Source organism: Danio rerio, chromosome 23 (genome assembly GCF_052040795.2).
Source record: "Danio rerio strain M-AB ecotype USA chromosome 23, GRCz13ab, whole genome shotgun sequence".
NCBI classification, from domain to species: domain Eukaryota; kingdom Metazoa; phylum Chordata; class Actinopteri; order Cypriniformes; family Danionidae; genus Danio; species Danio rerio.
Genome location: NC_141043.1, coordinates 8,983,486 through 9,001,738, shown reverse-complemented (window position 1 = coordinate 9,001,738; position 18,253 = coordinate 8,983,486). Strand labels below are relative to the sequence as shown.

General features: G+C 34.3%; 1 protein-coding gene and 1 long non-coding RNA gene across 3 annotated transcripts in view; one reads left to right on the top strand and one right to left on the bottom strand.

Annotated features, from left to right (window-relative positions):
* The window catches only part of LOC141380640 (uncharacterized), a 14,696-nt gene extending 10,358 nt beyond the window's left edge, over positions 1–4,338 (bottom strand). The window contains exon 1 of the long non-coding RNA XR_015523195.1: positions 3,919–4,338. This is a non-coding gene — a long non-coding RNA (uncharacterized LOC141380640). The remainder of the gene's footprint in view (positions 1–3,918) is intronic.
* Positions 4,113–18,253, top strand: tcea2 (transcription elongation factor A (SII), 2). 2 transcript variants are annotated; one of them, NM_200986.2, is given in 10 exon segments: positions 4,113–4,362; positions 4,850–4,912; positions 7,110–7,215; positions 7,661–7,751; positions 9,142–9,278; positions 10,677–10,733; positions 12,690–12,844; positions 12,941–13,087; positions 15,964–16,035; positions 17,603–18,253. In NM_200986.2, coding segments are annotated over 10 exon segments (906 nt in total). In that variant the 5' UTR covers positions 4,113–4,293; the 3' UTR covers positions 17,612–18,253.

The window sequence follows — 18,253 nt, the reverse complement described above, 5'->3', positions numbered from 1 at the left end:
CCTTTGTGTTCAACAGACAAAAAATACTCAAACAGATTTGGAACAAGTGAAGAAGGGAGAGTAAATGACGATTTGGGTGAACTATAAAGTAATGTAAATGTAAATTGGTTCAATATTTTGTTATCTAAACCAGTTTTAATCTTTTAAATACCACATACCCCAAATATCCTTGCCTAAGGTTCCCCATTCTAAAATATAAATGCACCTAGAAGATTCTCACTATAAATCTAACATTGATATATATATATATATATATATATATATATATATATATATATATATATATATATATATATATATATATATATATATATATATTTGTAATAGTGATTGGTTTATAATATCTAAAAAATATTTAATTCCTAAAAGATAACACTGCATTTTTCTATTTGTAATGCTACTATATATTAACAGAGCATTATGCGATGTTCATGCTCACAGCTCTGATTCGGCGTGTCACTATTGTTTTACAGTCACGGAACATGCTGAAATCTGTATTGATCGGAATAAGAAATGAACAGATGCTGTACAACAGTCAGAAAAATAATGTGAACGCAATATTTTCTGCACTTCAACAAATCATTTTTGATACTGCTATATGTTTTCGGTCTCTGGCTTTTTACATTTCCTTAATTTGAAAGCCTACTAAACTTTTTACTATAAATAAAACAAGTTATTTTTCTGATATTTATACATGTTCTAAAAGATCCTTTTAAAGTATAATAAAGAGACCAAAATGTCTTGCACAAATGAAAGCAAAATGTAAAAGTGTACATCTAAATCCCTTTTTAGCAATATTGAGCCGTAAGGTGTGTACAAAGTCTTAATGCCAAACTGCATCACTGTTTTAATTTCATCACAACATTGTGAAAGCCTAAGAGGAGCACCATATGGCTAGGTCATAATATTTACTAAAAGCAGGTCAATAATAATCTGAAGATGATGTACAATACAAATGCCAATTACCACAGACCCCAAAAAGGATGATGCTTGCATGATGACCTCTATTCTAAAATGTAAAGACATCTATTTACATTTTTATACAAGAACAAATTTATTGGAACTGTTTATACAGAGATTTTCTTTTTATCTAACTGCATCAATGATTTATTTTAATTTTATTAAATCAAATTTGTATATAATAAAAACAATAATAATAACAATAACAATAATAATAATAATAATAATAATAATAATAATATTTCATTAATAAAAAATTGTCATTTTTATTATTACTTTATTTTTATTATTATTGTGTTACTGTTGTTGTTATATTACATTTTATTGAGGCATTATAAAATTGAAACATTTTAATTAAAGATATATATTGGTTTAATACTAATGGTTTATTTATCTCAATTATAAAGAAATAAAATGTCTTAATAAGACTTTATTTAATCATTTTAAATAGTTTTAACAAATTTTTATTTATTTACTTTATTTATTTATTTTTTTTGTTTGAAGGGGTAGTTTGCCCAGAAATGAAAATTCTGTCATCATTTACTAACTTGCTTGTTACAAAGCGTTATTAGCTTCTTCCTTCTGCTGAACACACACAAAAAAAGATATGTTGAAAACCTGTAACCACTAACATCTATCTTATACTTTCCCCCTACTATTGGACATCACTGGTTTTAATCTTTCTTCAGAATATATAATTTTGTTTTCAACAGAAGAAAGAAAAGATTTGGGACTGCTTGAAGGTGAGTAAACGGTGAGTAATTTAAAAATGTTGGTTGAACTGTTCTTTTAAAGCTTTTTCTTCAAACATTTCCACAGACTCCTTAGCACTCCCTTGTGGCCCCAATTTAAAAACTATTGTTCCTATCAATGCAAGGACGTTCATGAACGCATTTTGGTTTAGGTTTTCAAATAGTAAATAACTTGTTACAATAACGCCCTCTACTGATTCATCCAGTAACTGTTAAACTAAATGCCACAACATCAAATCATAGTGACAAAATCATAGTGTCACATGCCATTTTTATAATGTTATACAAGGTTTGTTTGGTTAAGAAAATGCCCTTTAATTAAAGTAAATTGACTGACCAGCAGCCTAAAAAAGCTGTCTAAAATGCTAGAAAAAAAATCAACTAACCTTAAAGTGTGTGCTCAGATTCTATAAAAGAAGTTTTTAAAACTCTATTCATTTTTGTTAAACAAACAAGGTATGTTTAACTATTTATTAAATTGTTTGTTACACAATAGCAAAATGTAATAATTTAGACTTAAATGATTTAATTCTGTAAAAATTATTTTAGCCTATAACTTAATTTGTTATCCATCATAGTGTATGTGAATGAGTGTGTATGGATGTTTCCCAGCACTGGTTTGCAGCTGGAAGGGTATCCTCGGTGTAAAACATATGCTGGATAATTTGGCAGTTCATTCCGCTGTGGTGACACCTGATGAATAAAGGGATTAAGCCAAAGAAAAATTAATATAATATAGGGTGACGCAGTGGCGTAGTAATTGTCGCCTCACAGCAAGAAGGCTGCTGGTTCAAGCCTCGGCTAAGTCAGTTGGCGTTTTTGTGTGAAGTTTACATGATCTCCCTATACTCCGGGTGCTCTGGTTTCCCTCACAGTCCAAAGGCATGTAGTATTGGTAAATGTACCTGGAAGGGCAACCGCTGCGTAAAAAACATGTGCTGGATGGTGGTTCACAGTGGCGCAGTGGGTAGTAGCACAATCACCTCACAGCAAGAAGATCGCTGGTTCAAGCTTTGTCTGGGACAGATTGCATTTCTGTGTGGAGTTTGCATGTTCTCCCCGTGTTTGCGTGGTTTTTCCCCACAGCTCAAAGACATGTAGTATAGGTGAACTGGGTAGGCTAAATTGTCCGTAGTGTATGTGTGTGAATGGGAGTTTCTCAGTGATGGGGTGCAGCTGGATGGGCATCCGTTGCGTAAAACAAATGCTGGATAAGTTGGCGGTTCATTCCGCAGTGGCATCCCCAGATTAACTATATATAATATAAGGCGAGGTAGTGGCGCAGTAGGTAGTGCTGTCGTCTCACAGCAAGAAGGTCGCTGGGTCGCGGGTTTGAACCTCGGCTCAATTGGCGTTTCTGTGTGGAGTTTGCATGTTCTCCCTGCCTTCGTGTGGGTTTCCTCCGGGTGCTCCGGTTTCCCCCACAGTCCAAAGACATGAGGTACAGGTGAATTGGGTAGGTTAAATTGTCTGAAGCGTATGAGTGTGTGTGTGTGTGTGTGTGTGTGTGGATGTTTCCCAGAGATGGGTTGCGGCTGGAAGGGCATCAGCTGCGTAAAAACTTGCTGGATAAGTTGGCGGTTCATTCCGCTGTGTCGACCCCGGATTAATACAGGGACTAAGCCGACAAGAAAATGAATAAATAAATGAATAATATATTATAATAAAATATAATATAGCCTAAACCCTTTTTGGATGATGAATATAATTTTGGAGTATGACGATTGCAGTTGTCAAATAATTTAAAAACTCTTTAATCCGTGTTAGGACTGCATTGTCTCCTTAATAACCTAAAGTTGTTATTGTTTTGTTTTTGTTTTTTTTACACCAAACTGGCTGCTTGCTTCTGTGGTGAATAAACTCCACTCCCCACAACACCCTGCTTCGAAACAGAAACTATGTGCAGTGCAGCTCATTTTCGCGAATCGATTCTTTCAAACACCACTCAATGAACAATTCAGGGATGATTTTTGTTTATGTCATCACGTGACCAAATGACATCTCTTTGTGGCATAAAATAGGCTTAGAAAATCAATACTGCAATAGTTAACCTTTTTTTTTTACTATCAAACGTGTTTATTTTAATTCACATTGACCTAGTTAGTTAGTGGCTCACAAGCATTGGACATATCCTGAAACTTTTTTGACTTTTGTGTTGACAATTCCCACAGAACCATATAGCCAGTAAAGTACATTAATAACTTACCTTTCACTCCATTTTGGTCACTTAAAATGATACTCTTGTGTCATTACGAAATAAAATGGCCAGAAAAGACGATGTTCTTGAATGATTTTCCAAACAATTGGTGAGTTGTTGTGTCGAGAAGCACAGTCACTGATTCAATCTCGTTCGTAAACGAATCGTTCGAATTCAAGTGATTCTTTAAAATGATTCGACTCATAAGAACGACTCGCTCGCGAATCAACCATGCAACAACAGACGAGAGCGAAGTGAAAGGCAGTGGATTCCTCTCATTCTGCCACTAAAAGAGAGACACACAGAGAGAGAGACGGGCGCATTTTCACACGTAAATGGAGGCTTGGCCACCGGGCGCCATCAAACAGCCCTAAACCTGCAAACATGGTGAAGGACCAAGAAGTGGAGCGCATCGCCAAGAAGCTGGACAAAATGGTGCACAAAAAAAACACCGTAAGTGACACACATTTTTTTCTGTAGCATCTGATAATAATAAAACAGGCAGGAGAACATTGTTTATTCGACGTTCGTTCGTTCATGTTTGTATCCGTTAAACCAGCAGGAGACTAGTTGGTGTGTGTGTGATTATCACCTGTTTCATCCTATTCCAGACTACCGCCCGGTGTGCTCTTATTGGTCAGTCTCCATTGACAATCACTCGTTCGTTTTGTACTCTCATGTTTGAAGCGTTTGTGTGCTGTGATGAGCTGGCAGCTGGTTGTTCTCCAAATTTCTCCAGCGCAAACAAAAGACTCATTTATCTAGTACTTCACACAAGTCAGCCCCAGTTTCGTCCCCAAAACATAGTATCTGCCTGTGTTTTTGTGTAAACCAAGCTATAGTTGAAGAAGCTAGTGTTTACTGACGCATTTAAGAAGTTGTTGTAGTGACTGTTTACCAATTTTGTTTGTTTCTCACCTCCTTGTGTTTTTATGTTCAGGATGGTGCCATTGACTTGCTTCAGGAGCTGAAGAACATGAAAATGTCTTTGGAGACCCTACAGGTATCTACATAGACTGCAGAAGGCATCTCTGGAACGAGTGTGTGCTGTGCTAGATTATATAATCAACTCTTTTTCTTTCTGTCAGGGAATCCCATGCTAGTGTTCTCATTGGCATACTGTTAGTACTGTTGGAATTTCAGCAGAAAATATCTGAATAAATTACTATGAGCCAATCCCGAATATAGGAGAGGACGTTGAAATCTCAATCAAATTCTCACAATCCAGTCATGAAAATGTAATCAACTCTATAGACGAATTCAATGTTGTCATGTCATTGGCCCAGTGAACATTTTCTGCTTGTTATCAAACTATTTCATTACTGTAACAACAGCAGTGGTGTAAAATAACAAATTACAAATACTCCGATTACTAAAACTGAGTAGTTTTTTTTTCTCAGGAATTGTAATTTACGAAGTAGTTTTAAAAATGTGTACTTCCCCTAGAGTACATTTTTACAGCAGTATCTGTACTTTTACTCCACTACTTTCCTTCAACCTGCAGTCACTATTTGTTTTTTTCTTGTGTACGGGGATTGGCTTAGTAAAAAATCTATCCAGCGATTCCTGTCCAAATCAAATCGCACAGAGAAAACTCAATTGCATCATATTGAACAACCTCAATACATGGATGCTTTATACATGCAGCAAACCATTGTAAAAGTATTGCAATTGTCCAAGAAGATGTCAAAAATCTTTACACGCAATGAGCCAGAGGCTTTTTAAACTATGTCACTGATAAGAAGATGAAGGGTGTTTACTGTATGATGAAATTGTCAAATGGACTTAAACAATCACTAAATGCACTACAGAATGTTACGTTTACACACACACACACAAATTGCATGTACACGCATCAGCTTTTCACAGAGTAATACTCAATTCTCACTATTGAGTACTTTTATCATTGTGTGGCTCTCTTTAGATTCTCGAAAGCTTTAGAAATTATAAAATGTAAAACAGAAAAATACGCTGGGACCATTGTTTTTGTTTGCATGTCTCAAAATGATCTATAATGTCATGGCGTTTGACAATTTTTCGGATGAGTACGTAAAAAATAGCAATTCACACCTAATGAACCCTGCTGACTGATCTCAGAAGTGCTAATTTCTTTTTCTTTCTTTCTTTCTTTCTTTCTTTCTTTCTTTTAAATGGCAGAAACTATAAATCTAGAAGACCACAAATGCATTCAAGACCATTTTTTTGCTTGAATTTGATAAAAAGCACACAACAGAGCAACTTTCATGAATTAAACTACGATGTGCTTTCAATTCCAGTTTGTTCGTTGAATTTAATTTAGTATCATTCGTGTTTATTTTTTGATTTATGATTTAATCATATTGCCAATGTTACAAAATGCCAAAATGATGCACAAAAGGCACAGTTTATTTACTTCAATTTTATTTAGTTATTTATTTCACCCTACATTACTAAATTGCATAAACAGTCAGTGTTTTTTACTTTGGTTTAGGTAATTTAAGCAAATGAATGTGAGAAATAACTGAAAACATAAATATAATGCATTATCTCCACTGTCTTGCTTGGTTGGGACTTGTGGAGCTGCGCATCGATGGATTTGCTCTTCAGTGTTTGAACTTTCAGTAGTGAAAATTTATCCACACTAAACTGAACTTCAACTTTGACATCTGGACTCATACAAATTCTATTTTCTAGAACTTTGTTAAGGGGCTTTAACACAATCTACTTCGTAAAAAGTGCTATAGAAATAAACCTGAATTGAATTTTATAAGCATTTAATTTTATAATATTTACTAATTTCAGTTAGAGTTCGTTTTAGATGATGAGCAAAATATTTTCTGTTTAATATTTTATTTATTTATTTTTTTTTATTGTAATACCCCTGAGATGGATTTAGTCAATATGGATGGAGGTAATGTGCAGACAAACAGCCCTTATTGGTCCCTGAGGAGAAATTAAAGCACAACAGATCATCAGTGTTCAGAAGGAAATACCCCAGAGCTCTGGCTTTGTCTTTCGATATCAGTGATTAAAACAGTATTTTAACAAGACAATATGATATTTTAATATTAGCTGTTTTAAAGCAGAAGCCTGATCAGTTAGTCAGAGTATGATATTTAGATATTAGGTGCTGGTTATTTTTGTAAATCATATATAATGAGCTGCAGTTTATCAGAACAGTGCAATATTCCATGGTTTGTAACGTGATCTTCTCACTGTAGTCAACTAGGATCGGGATGTCAGTAAATGCGGTGCGGAAGCAGAGCTCAGATGAAGAGGTGCAAACTCTGGCCAAATCACTCATCAAGGCCTGGAAGAAACTGCTGGGTACTGCATTTACACTCACACAGCCTTAAAGAGACCGTGTATATTGCTAAAAGATGGATACTAATGAGTTTTGTTATGATTTTCTGCATTTATTGTGTTTATAATAGTTATGTTGGAAAGCAGAATGCAGTAAAAAAATAAAAATAAAAAAAATAAAACATTTATACAAATCAAGCAGAATAGAGCCTGGTAAAGTCAGTTTGTCAATATTGTACCCATTTATGTTTACTTAATTCTTCTCTATATGATTTAGCAGCTCATCTGTGGTTTAAACAGCCTACATAAGCTCAGTCGTACATAAATATTGCTCAGTAGTATCTTGCAATCCATGCTGTTGTTTACTTCAGAATATTTCCATCATGGCCACACATACAAGAAACTGATGAAATCATGAATAAAGTGAAAACAAGTGTTAAAGCAGGACTGTGTATTTTTATTTCGGTAGATGGTTCTGAGGGTAAACCAGAAGAGAAGAAGGGAGAATCTCCTCTTCAGTCCTCGTCTTCTAAAGACTGTCCTGGATCCAGTGACACCAGGTGTGTAGGGTCTCCGTTAATAAGTCAGCAAGAAATTTAAATTTATAAAGTTTATTATTTTTATATTTTATAAGTGCAGGACATTCTTATTTCTACCAAGGGCCCAGGTGCCTTTTGAGTTTGTGGCTTGTATCATGAAAGGCCATGGTATAGAATAATAATAACAATTACATTTTTAAATATCTTAACAGTATGTTGGCTTTCTAAGGTCAACAGAGTTTTGTCTGCTCTTATGTGTTAAAGTAAACATGAAAACCCCACACAATTTATAAAATATACAAATGAGGGAGATCGAACTAGTGTGATTTACCGACATCTCACTGGCCACTTTATTAGGTACACTGTACTAATATCGGGTTGGACCCCCTTTTGCCTTCAGAACTGCCTTAATTCTTTGTGGCATAGATTCAACAAGCTACTGGAAAATTCCTGGATTAGGTACTAGATTTTGTTCCATATTGACATGATGGCATCATGCAGTTAATGCAGATTTGTCAGCTGCACATCCCTAAGGTGCTATTCTGGATTGAGGTCTGGTGACCTTGGAGGCTATTTGTAGCCAGTGAACCCGCTTTGGGTTTAAGAAAAGCGCATTATAAATAAAATGTATTGTTATTATGATTAACTCATTGTCATGTTCAAGAAACCAGTCTGTGACGATTCACACTTTATGACATGGCGTGTTAAGTTACCATCAGAAGATGTGTACGCTATGGTCATAAAGGGATGGACATGGTAAGCAGTAATACTCAGGTAGCCTGTTTATACAAAGCAGGTTGAATCCATGATTGATTGTTGTTGACGCCAAATTCTGACCCTATAATTCGAATGTCACAGCAGAAAACGAGACTCATCAGACGAGGCAACGTTTTTCCAATCTTCTGTAAACACTAAAGATGGTTGTGCCCCAAAATCCCAGTAGATTAGCAGTTTCTGAAATACTCAGATCAACCCTTCTGGCACCAACAACCATGGCAAATTCAAAGTCGCTTAAATCACCCTTATTTCTCATTCTGATGCTTGGTTTAAACTGCAGCACACCGTCTCAACCATGTCTACATGCCTAAATGCATTGGGTTGCTGCAATGTGATTGGCTGATTGGAAGTTTGTGTTAACAAGTAGTTGGACAGGTGTACCTAATAAAGTGGCCGGTGACTATGTGATTTGGTTGTATTTTAAACTACGTAGCTTTTTGCGCCCTTGTGCTCAAGCACACATTACAGCAGTGCTGATGTACAGCGAGCTGCATCGCAGTGGTACGAGTATAATATTGTTTGTATATATTATAAGCAAACTTTTAGTACACTCAATTTTGTGTATGTCTATTTTTATGATGCATGTTTTTAATCAGTTTTCTAAAGATCTTATACATTGTCTCCTCTTATCTAGTAACAAACCAGAGACTCCAAAAACTCCCACCACCCCAGTCACCCCTAAATTCACTATGTTCCCACCTGCCCCAGTCACCACGGACAGTGTACGCACCAAATGCAGAGAGCTACTGGTGGCAGCCCTGCAGACTGATGGTGAGTCCTGAAACAACTGAGCATTGTGAAAGCTATTTATTTATTTACTTACTTACCATTACTCAATTACTGACTTTAAGGGAAATGCTGAAATTAGGTGTTATAAATATGACTTTAAGTGATGATCTGGTAGTGTTTTTAGTTTATGTTGAGATTTTTAAAAATCATTTAGTTCAAATTTAAGTTGATTTGAATGGTTTTACTATATTCTATTTTTTACTCTCTATATGTTCTGTTTATAATTCAATTACATTTATTTAATATTTAGAAATAAAGTTTCTTCACAGTGGTCAAAATTATTGGTTTTAACTAAGTTAGTTTACTCTTATGATTTATTCCAAAAGATTGGATTTTAAGAGGGTTATTAACCCAAAACTAAATGTTGTCATCAATTACTCACCCTCGACTTGTTCCAAAGGTGTTTGACTTTGTTTCTTCTTCTGTTGAACACAAAAGAAGATAATTTAAAGTTTAAAACTTGTAAGCACTGACTTAATAGTATATAGTAGTGTAATATTTAATTTAAATAGTATTCAGTAGTATTTTGTCCTACTATGGAGGTCACCTTTACACTTTTTCAGCTTTATTTAAAATATATATATATTTTTTTTGTGTTTAATGGACTGAATCTTTTAAAAGGTTGGAACTAGTTGGGCAAATTTAGCATATTTGTAATTTATGTGATTTTGCCATATATTTATAATTGAGTACATTTTAAAATAAATATATTTAACCTACATAATGCATTCAAGATCACCATGACCTGTAAGAATCACATACATAATATTGTCTAGGTAATGCACATAGTTTTTAGAAAATTCAACACAGTGCCCAGGATAAGCGACGCAAATGTCGCAGCCAATCTTTTTTTTTTTTTTCTCTAAATAGATATAGGATTTATGTTTCTATAGGATGCTATACAATGATATACTTATGTATATACATATACAACGGTCAAAAATAAATAAATAAGAGGAACAAACAAGAGAAGCACACAAAATGTAAATTTTATTTTAACTGTTTAAGTTTAGAAATTCATTTGCAACCCCTCATTTGAATTTAGTGTAAACATATTATTCTTCTCTTCTAATAATGTTCAGTAATCAAGGAACTTTTGGTTTGTACAGATGTGTGCATTCATTCTAAGAGAAACAGCCTTTCAAAAAATGTTGCATGCGTTGTGTTCAGGTCATGCATAGAGCATTCCTAGGTGTCAAAGTTGTAGGTGTATGAAATTCTGTTATACGATATTATATATTGTGTCAAGAAAATGTAAAGATTTTTTCATTACGTTGCCGTTGTTGTTATTGTTGTTATTATTATTATTATTATTTTATTTATTTGTTTTTTATTATTATTTTTGCTTGCTTCAAGGAAATTTTGTGTGTATATTCTCAGGTGATCACCAGACGATTGGAGCAGACTGTGAACACATGGCGGCACAGATCGAGGATTATATCCTTCACATCGAAAGCTAGTGTTGTAGGCCTGGTTGTAATGTTGAACTCCATTTCCATTTGCATTTTGTCAGTAAACCCAGATCTGCTTAATCTCTAGAATGTGTTTTCAGATGGAACAACAATTACTTGTAGTCATAGTTCATTAGACAAAATCAAGTTCAAAATCATGCTGTAATTATCAATGAATTTCAGCTTAATGTAGTAAATGCTACACATTTAACGTTTAATACCACGTTTAATGTTTTTACACCACACTCACGTCATAACTTCAGTTTAAAAATAGCTCTTAAGTGTTCAAAATAAATTCTGTGAAATGATTAGATAGTTGTGTTTATAAGTCATGCTGAAGCAGTGATTGCAGTTAAAGCTTTTGTTTATAATGTAAGGCTATGGGAATTTCTTGGGTTTCTTCTTTGTGGGTATTTGGAGTTTCTGCAACATCTGGGGCCTCATGTATCAACGCTGCGTACGCACAAAAACTTTGCATACGCCAGGTTTCACGCTCAGAATTGCTCACGTTTGCATTTACTAACAATGAACTGAACGTGGGAATGTGCGCAGCTCCACGCCAGCTTTATGGCTGGCGTACGCACATTTTTTCGTGCGTGTCTGTTTAATTTCCATTGGCGACTCCTAGAGGCAGTTGTGTTAAATTGCTCTCTACAAAGTGTCTGAGCCTTGCAATGGCAGCTGTATGAGACGGGTTCATCTAGCAGGTATATAAGGTTTCCATACCATACAGTTGACCAGCTAAACATTAAAGCATGTTTGCAATTTGCAGCGGTCGCCTGTTTTCCCAATGTAATCTGAGCTATCTACTGCACGCACATTGCTATAAAGACACTATCTGAAGATGAATTTGCATACGTGAATCAGAAACATTTCCATTCAATAAATGTGCAAATAAAATATGATGCACAAACGTATTAATGATTCCTACTTGTCTTTCTCGTGATAAATAGTTGGCAAAATCTGATATGTAGCGGGGGAAAAAAGAAGAAAGAGTTCATAAGATGCTGGATTCGAACCAAGTTCATGCTCGAACGTGTCAAAACATGTTGACATGCGTCTTACGAGCTGCGCCACTGAGACTGTTAAGGAGACTGCAACATTTTACACCTATAAATCACACTATTTCTTTTCTAATTCACTCAGTGCGATGTTCAGACCCAACTGTGTTAACTGCAGCAGCTAAACTCTCCCACTCTATTTTTTTCTTTTGTTGTTAATTGCGGAGAACAAACTTGCAAATAACACCGCTTTTCTCCGGTCTACCTCTGAAAGCAGCACCTCCAATTCACATTCTGTTCAAAGTTTCTCTTCTTGCTTGCTTTTGCCTTAGCTATTTCGTTGGGTTTTGCCAAAGTAGAGTCATTTGCATATTCATACAGGGGAGGAGGCAGGTAGGGGTTTTGCGCTGGTGCATGTTGCGCTCAGTTTCACGTTCATTCAGATGTACAAAAGAATATGCGTGAGATTCGGCGTACGCAGTGTTTCATACATCTGAATTTTTTTCTGCGTACGCACATTTAAAATGTTTAAAAATGTTTATGTTTAAAACATTTAAAATGTTTTAGTAAGATTTCCACGCAAGTCTTCGTACATGAGGCCCCTGGTCTTTGGAGGAGATTTACTATTGATCATGGAGCTCTTGACAAATAGAATTTTAATTCATACCAGCTCTGTAATGTTTTTTTTTATGTCAGGATTCATAATTAGCATGCAAAATAGGCCAAATAATAATAGCTAACCAAACCATAACTTCTTAATAATAATAAATATGGCAATGTACTTTGTTACACTTTCCACTAAAGAAATTTAACACACTTTTCTGTCTGCAAAGTTAAATGAGAAATTATTTCAGCTTAAAATTGGCCTTCTTCAACAATGCCATTCTTGAACAATGTCAAATAATACAACTGTACTTCCTTGACTGGTCCCCTTGATGCACATATTTACCAGGAGTTCAAATCCACCGACATGAAGTACAAGACCAGACTGAGGAGTCGTATTTCCAACCTAAAGGACCAAAAGAACCCAGACTTGCGGCGGAATGTCCTGTGTGGAAACATCTCTCCAGAGCGCATCGCCAGCATGACTGCAGAGGTTCGTTTGGATTTGATTTTGGCTCAGAAACTGTTAAACGGCAGCCCTGTCTCTAGAGGTTGTGAAGTGTGTTTGTGTTAATTGCGTGTTTGGCAGGAGATGGCAAGCCCTGAGCTGAAGGAGATCAGGAAAGCGCTGACCAAGGAGTCCATTCGAGAGCATCAGCTCTCCAAAGTGGGCGGAACAGAGACGGACATGTTCGTCTGTGGAAAATGCAAGGGCAAGAACTGCACTTACACTCAGGTATGCGGTTACTGCAGCTTAAAACACTTTTTTTTACACAATGTTTATACCAGAGATGTTTATACTTGCTTCAATTATATAAACGACTATTAATTTGAGGAGTACACACAAGAATTTATACACTTAAAGAAATAATGTCACCTGAGATTTTTTTTTAAATATCTTGCTCACACTTCAGCTTAAAAAATGCAACTGTATTAACCATGCATTCCAAAACAAATATAAATTTCATGGATCAAAGGGCACCTATGTTGAAAATCAACTTTTGTAAGCTATTTAAATAGAACTGTGTGTAGGTATAGTGTGTCCACTGTCATATTGAAGTAATATAAACCCAACTAGTCTTTTTTTTTTAATTTCCTGAAGTTAAAATAGGATCCAAATCCCAGTGATTTTGAGGCCCACCATATCGTGACGTTGGAGTGCGGTTTCCCCACCCACCGAATTGATTGATAGGCACCATGCTTCTCTAATAACATGTACACACGTGCCCACAGAAGATGTTTTTGCAAAGAAACTGGGATTAAAACATACAAGTCTTTGTGAACAACTGCACCTCATTAAAAATATTTATAAGTTTAAATTGATTTTAAAATCGCTATGTAATTCTTAACCGATATAACCACCACGGTTGTATGGTGTCAGTGCGTGCATGCGTGCGTGCACTGACATATCATTTCAGAAAGGCTTGAATGGGCTTCACCACAAATACATCAAATAAACTTACTTGGTATTTTTGACTAATGACCTTATTTCAGCTTCATACATGTCTGTTTCTATCACTGAATGCTGTTTATCTGATGTACACAGTCCTCAGACACTAAAAGGGGCAGATTCTACAAAAGGGGTTAAATAGGTGCCCTTTAAATACAAATCTTAACCTTGGTCAATGCTATTTGTACATAAAGAAGCGCTGCCATTTTTTATTTTTTATTTAAGCTAAGCTTTTTTTAATTTGAGCTTTAATCAAAATACTATCAAATTAATCCAAAAGTACTGTGATAATCCTAAAATCTTATTTATTTATTGTTTTTTATTGTTATTTTAAAGCTTAAAAAGGCTTGCTATTCACTATCATCATATGGATAAACATGAGCTGGATAAACATTTTTATTTTTCATTTCTTTTAGGTTTTTTTTTTTTTTTTAAACTTCTACTTTAATGATATGTTTACCCAGCACTTTTTTAAACTAATACCTGAAGGCCTTTCAAGCAAATTGACAATTACACAGCAGTGGTGTTTTGGAGGCTTAAAGTGCAAGTTTTAAAAAAAAACAATACTGTTATCTTGTCCGTGCACGCCATAAAAATAATAAACGTAGTGCAATATGCATGTCTATTACATCTGTATAAACTGGATCTGAACATATGCAGCCATTTGTAGTAAACAATTATGAAATTAATTTTCTTTTCAGCTCAGTCCCTTTAATAATGCAGGTGGGCCGCAAGATAGTTTAAAATTAACTTAAATATTATACTTTAATTATTTGATTTCATTATTAAATGTGTCATAATAAAATGATAGCAGTAATGGCAGTAAGGGCATTTCTGTTTTCTGTGATTGAACAGTCTAATACAGACTCACTGTTAATTACAGACATGGCTTAAATTTCTAGCAAGACTCTGTGTTTCAGTAGTGAACAGCTGTTCACTGTTTCTATCAACGATTTTCAATAATGACAACAATGTATTTTACATTTAGGGTTAGGTTGTTTATTTTAATGGATATAAATCAATAGATGAAAAAAGTCAGTCTAATTCAAGGCAGCAGCAGTTTTTTTGCCCTCTCCTGTAGCTAGTCCTGTCAGGTTCTTTTACTAAAGAAAAGTCCCAAATACTCTGCAGTTGTATAACTAATGTAAAGAATTCTGGAGCTTTTAACACATGTCTGCATTTTTTAATTATCAGCTCCCTGTTTATTTTTTTTCCCCAATTTCTGTTTAAAGGAAAGAAGATTTCTTCAACTCTAAACATATTAGTTTTATTAACTGATTTCTAATAACTGATTTATTTTATCTTGCCATGCTAACAGTAAATAATATTTGACTAGATATTTTTCAAGACACTTCTATACAGCTTAAAGTGACATTTAAAGGCTTAATTAGGTTAACTAGGCAGGTTAGGGTAATTAGGCAAATTATTGTATAACAATGGTTTGTTCTGTAGACTATCGGGGGGAAAATACCTTTAAGGGACTAATAATTTTGTCCCTAAAATGGTTTTTAAAAAATTTGAAGCTGCTTTTATTGCAGCTAGAATAGAACAAATAAGACTTTCTCCAAAAGAAAAAAATATTATTAGACATACTGTGAAAATTTCCTTTCTCTGTTACATATCATTTGGGAAATATTTAAAAAGAAAACAAACCGAAAGGGGACTAATAATTTCTTCAACTGTATACATGCACAAATCTTCAGTTTTTTTATTTTATTTTTTTTTAAATAAAATTTAGAAAAATAAGGGAATAATAGAAGGAAAAAAAAAGTTCCATACTTACTCCAACACACCTGTAAGTTTCAAACAAACCTGAAGGATTTAGTTATTTTGATCAGGTGTGTGTAATTAGGGCTGGAACTAAACTGTGCTGCAGCCCTCAAGTAACTGGATTGACACATGTGCTCTACTGGCTTGACATGCATATAGCCTTTTTAGTAATTTTCACAGATTGATGTGAACAGGAATTGTTTTGACAACATGTTGTCTCTATGTAATAAAGGAGATGCAAAGCCGTACTGTAAAAGAGAAAACGGCCCCATATTTTGTGCTCGGAGCAATTTCGTACAAGTCTTTGATTCACTCGCACATCTGAAAGCAAGTGGGCTTAGTCTGCACTGAAGCATGTAAGGAGCAGGAATGTAACGCCAGTCTCTCTGCAGGTCCAAACACGAAGCGCTGATGAACCCATGACCACCTTCGTGCTGTGCAACGAGTGTGGAAACCGCTGGAAGGTAAGAATCCCCTTGCGCTCCTGCAAGATCACCAGCCACTGGGTGACATGATGAATCTGGAATTATAATGACTAAAAAGTGCCATTGCGTTTTTGTGACTATGATGCATATACATGTACATTGTTTCTTTTTGATACATTCTAGCCACATGATGGCAGTATTTACTTAGAATACTCATGTATCACTTGCATAAAGTTAATTTCCATAAATTGACTATGAGGGAATAATCAATTTAATTGTAATATTTTTTATTTAAAATGTATGAAATTTGTTTCATTTTTATGTATTTTTTATGTTCATTTATTTTTTATATTTATATTATTTTTATATTTAATAATTTATTTATATAAATTGACAAGTTTAAAGTATTTGAACTTATAACATTAAAATATAATAAATAATTTTAATTCATATAATATAAACGCCTATCTAGCGAGAAAAGACGGGGACTGGCCGTGGCTTTGCTGCATCAGACATGTCACTTTACTTACAGCTGATTGGTCCAGCGTAGCGATCTCTAGCGTAGCTAGTTACCAAGTATATATATAAATATATATATGATTTATTAATATTAGGAGTTTTTTTTACAGAACTAGGGTTTCTTTTATAAATGTGGCATATTCACAAAATGGGGTAACTCAAGTAATTACAAATAAAGTGAGTTACGTAATAATATTACTTTTCTAAGTAACGAGTAACGAAATGCATTACTTTGAAAATAAAGTATTAATTTTTAAGTTACATATTTAAATGTAACTAGTAGTCATGTTAAATACTGCACGACATAACAGAAATGAACAGAAATAAAGATGGCAGAACCTTACATTTCTGTGATGAAAATGTTCTCATTGTTTTGAGCGCATTGAAGACATGGAAAAGAAGATTATCTGAATTGCATGGCAAATTTACTTGTTATTATAACAAAAATTACAAAAGTAACAAACGCATTGCATTAAACTTTCATTAACCTGTATAAAAGGCATATACTGTGTAGCTCTATGTTCAGGAAGTTCTGAGAAGATAACCTATTGATTTTTTTTATTTATTTATTTATTTATTTTATTTTTTTTGCAATGTTATTGAAGGTTATACAATGTATCTCGTCTATTTAAGAAAAAAAAAATAGACAGAAAAAAATCTTGCAAGTTTTAAAAGAGATCAAGCCTCAGCCAGGTCAGAAAAAGAATAATGCAAAAGTCATTTTAAAGTAACAATGCATTTCTTACCATAATAAGTAACGCAACTAATTTGGGGAGTAATTCAATACTGTAATGCATTACCTTCTAAAGTAACTTTTCCCAACAATGGGAGTGAAAACACACTGTTGGTATGCGACTACCCATGCAAACCTTGTGATCTATATACAACAAACTTGATGGGAGTGTGCAACTGTAAGTAAACTCTTAAGTAAATATAAGTAAATATTTATTTATAAAGTCAATTAAGACATTTTCCATCTTTTTATTTTTCCTTTAATATCTTGCCTTTTTGTTAGTTGGTTAGCGTGTTAAGCATTATTATCTTTGAATGAGCTATATTCATTCAATCTTTCTCTCTCTCTTCATAGTTTTGTTAAAGGCTACAGTGAGCAGGATTCTTCGTATGAAGGGATAACCTGAATTCACAGTGTAAGGAAGAACTTTTTTTTTTCTTTTGAGAAAAAAAAAAATCTAATGTCTTTTTTGTATACATTCATTTTCATAGCTTTGTAATATATATAATGAGTGTTGCTATTGCAGAATCTGTTTCTGTAATTTTTTTTTTCCTCCTTTTTTTTTTTTTACTGGTGTAATATCATTGCCTTTCGTGCACTGCCCATAGTTTAGACCTAATAAGTCAGCTGGCTTGTTCTGTCTTGCTTTGCCTTTTGATAGCGCTTGTGCCTTTTTTTTCTATGAGTGCCAAGTAATTGCTAAAAAAAGAATTTGTACACAATCATACTATGTATATTTTTTTGAACGTATGCTTTTCATATGTATATGCAGTTTATGCACTTCACAGATGATTTATTTAACCAAATCTTGAAACGTTGGTTTCTTTTTTTTCCAGAGGTTAGGAAGTCTTAAAGGATTATGGTTAATATTTGAGCCTCAATGAAGGCGCTAGTTTGCTTCTTGTAGACAAATAGACAAGGAGAATATGTAGAATATGATTGAAGGTTCATATGTATTGTATGAATAGTTGGACTGTTTTGTCTCAGTAAATTTGGCTAGAAGTA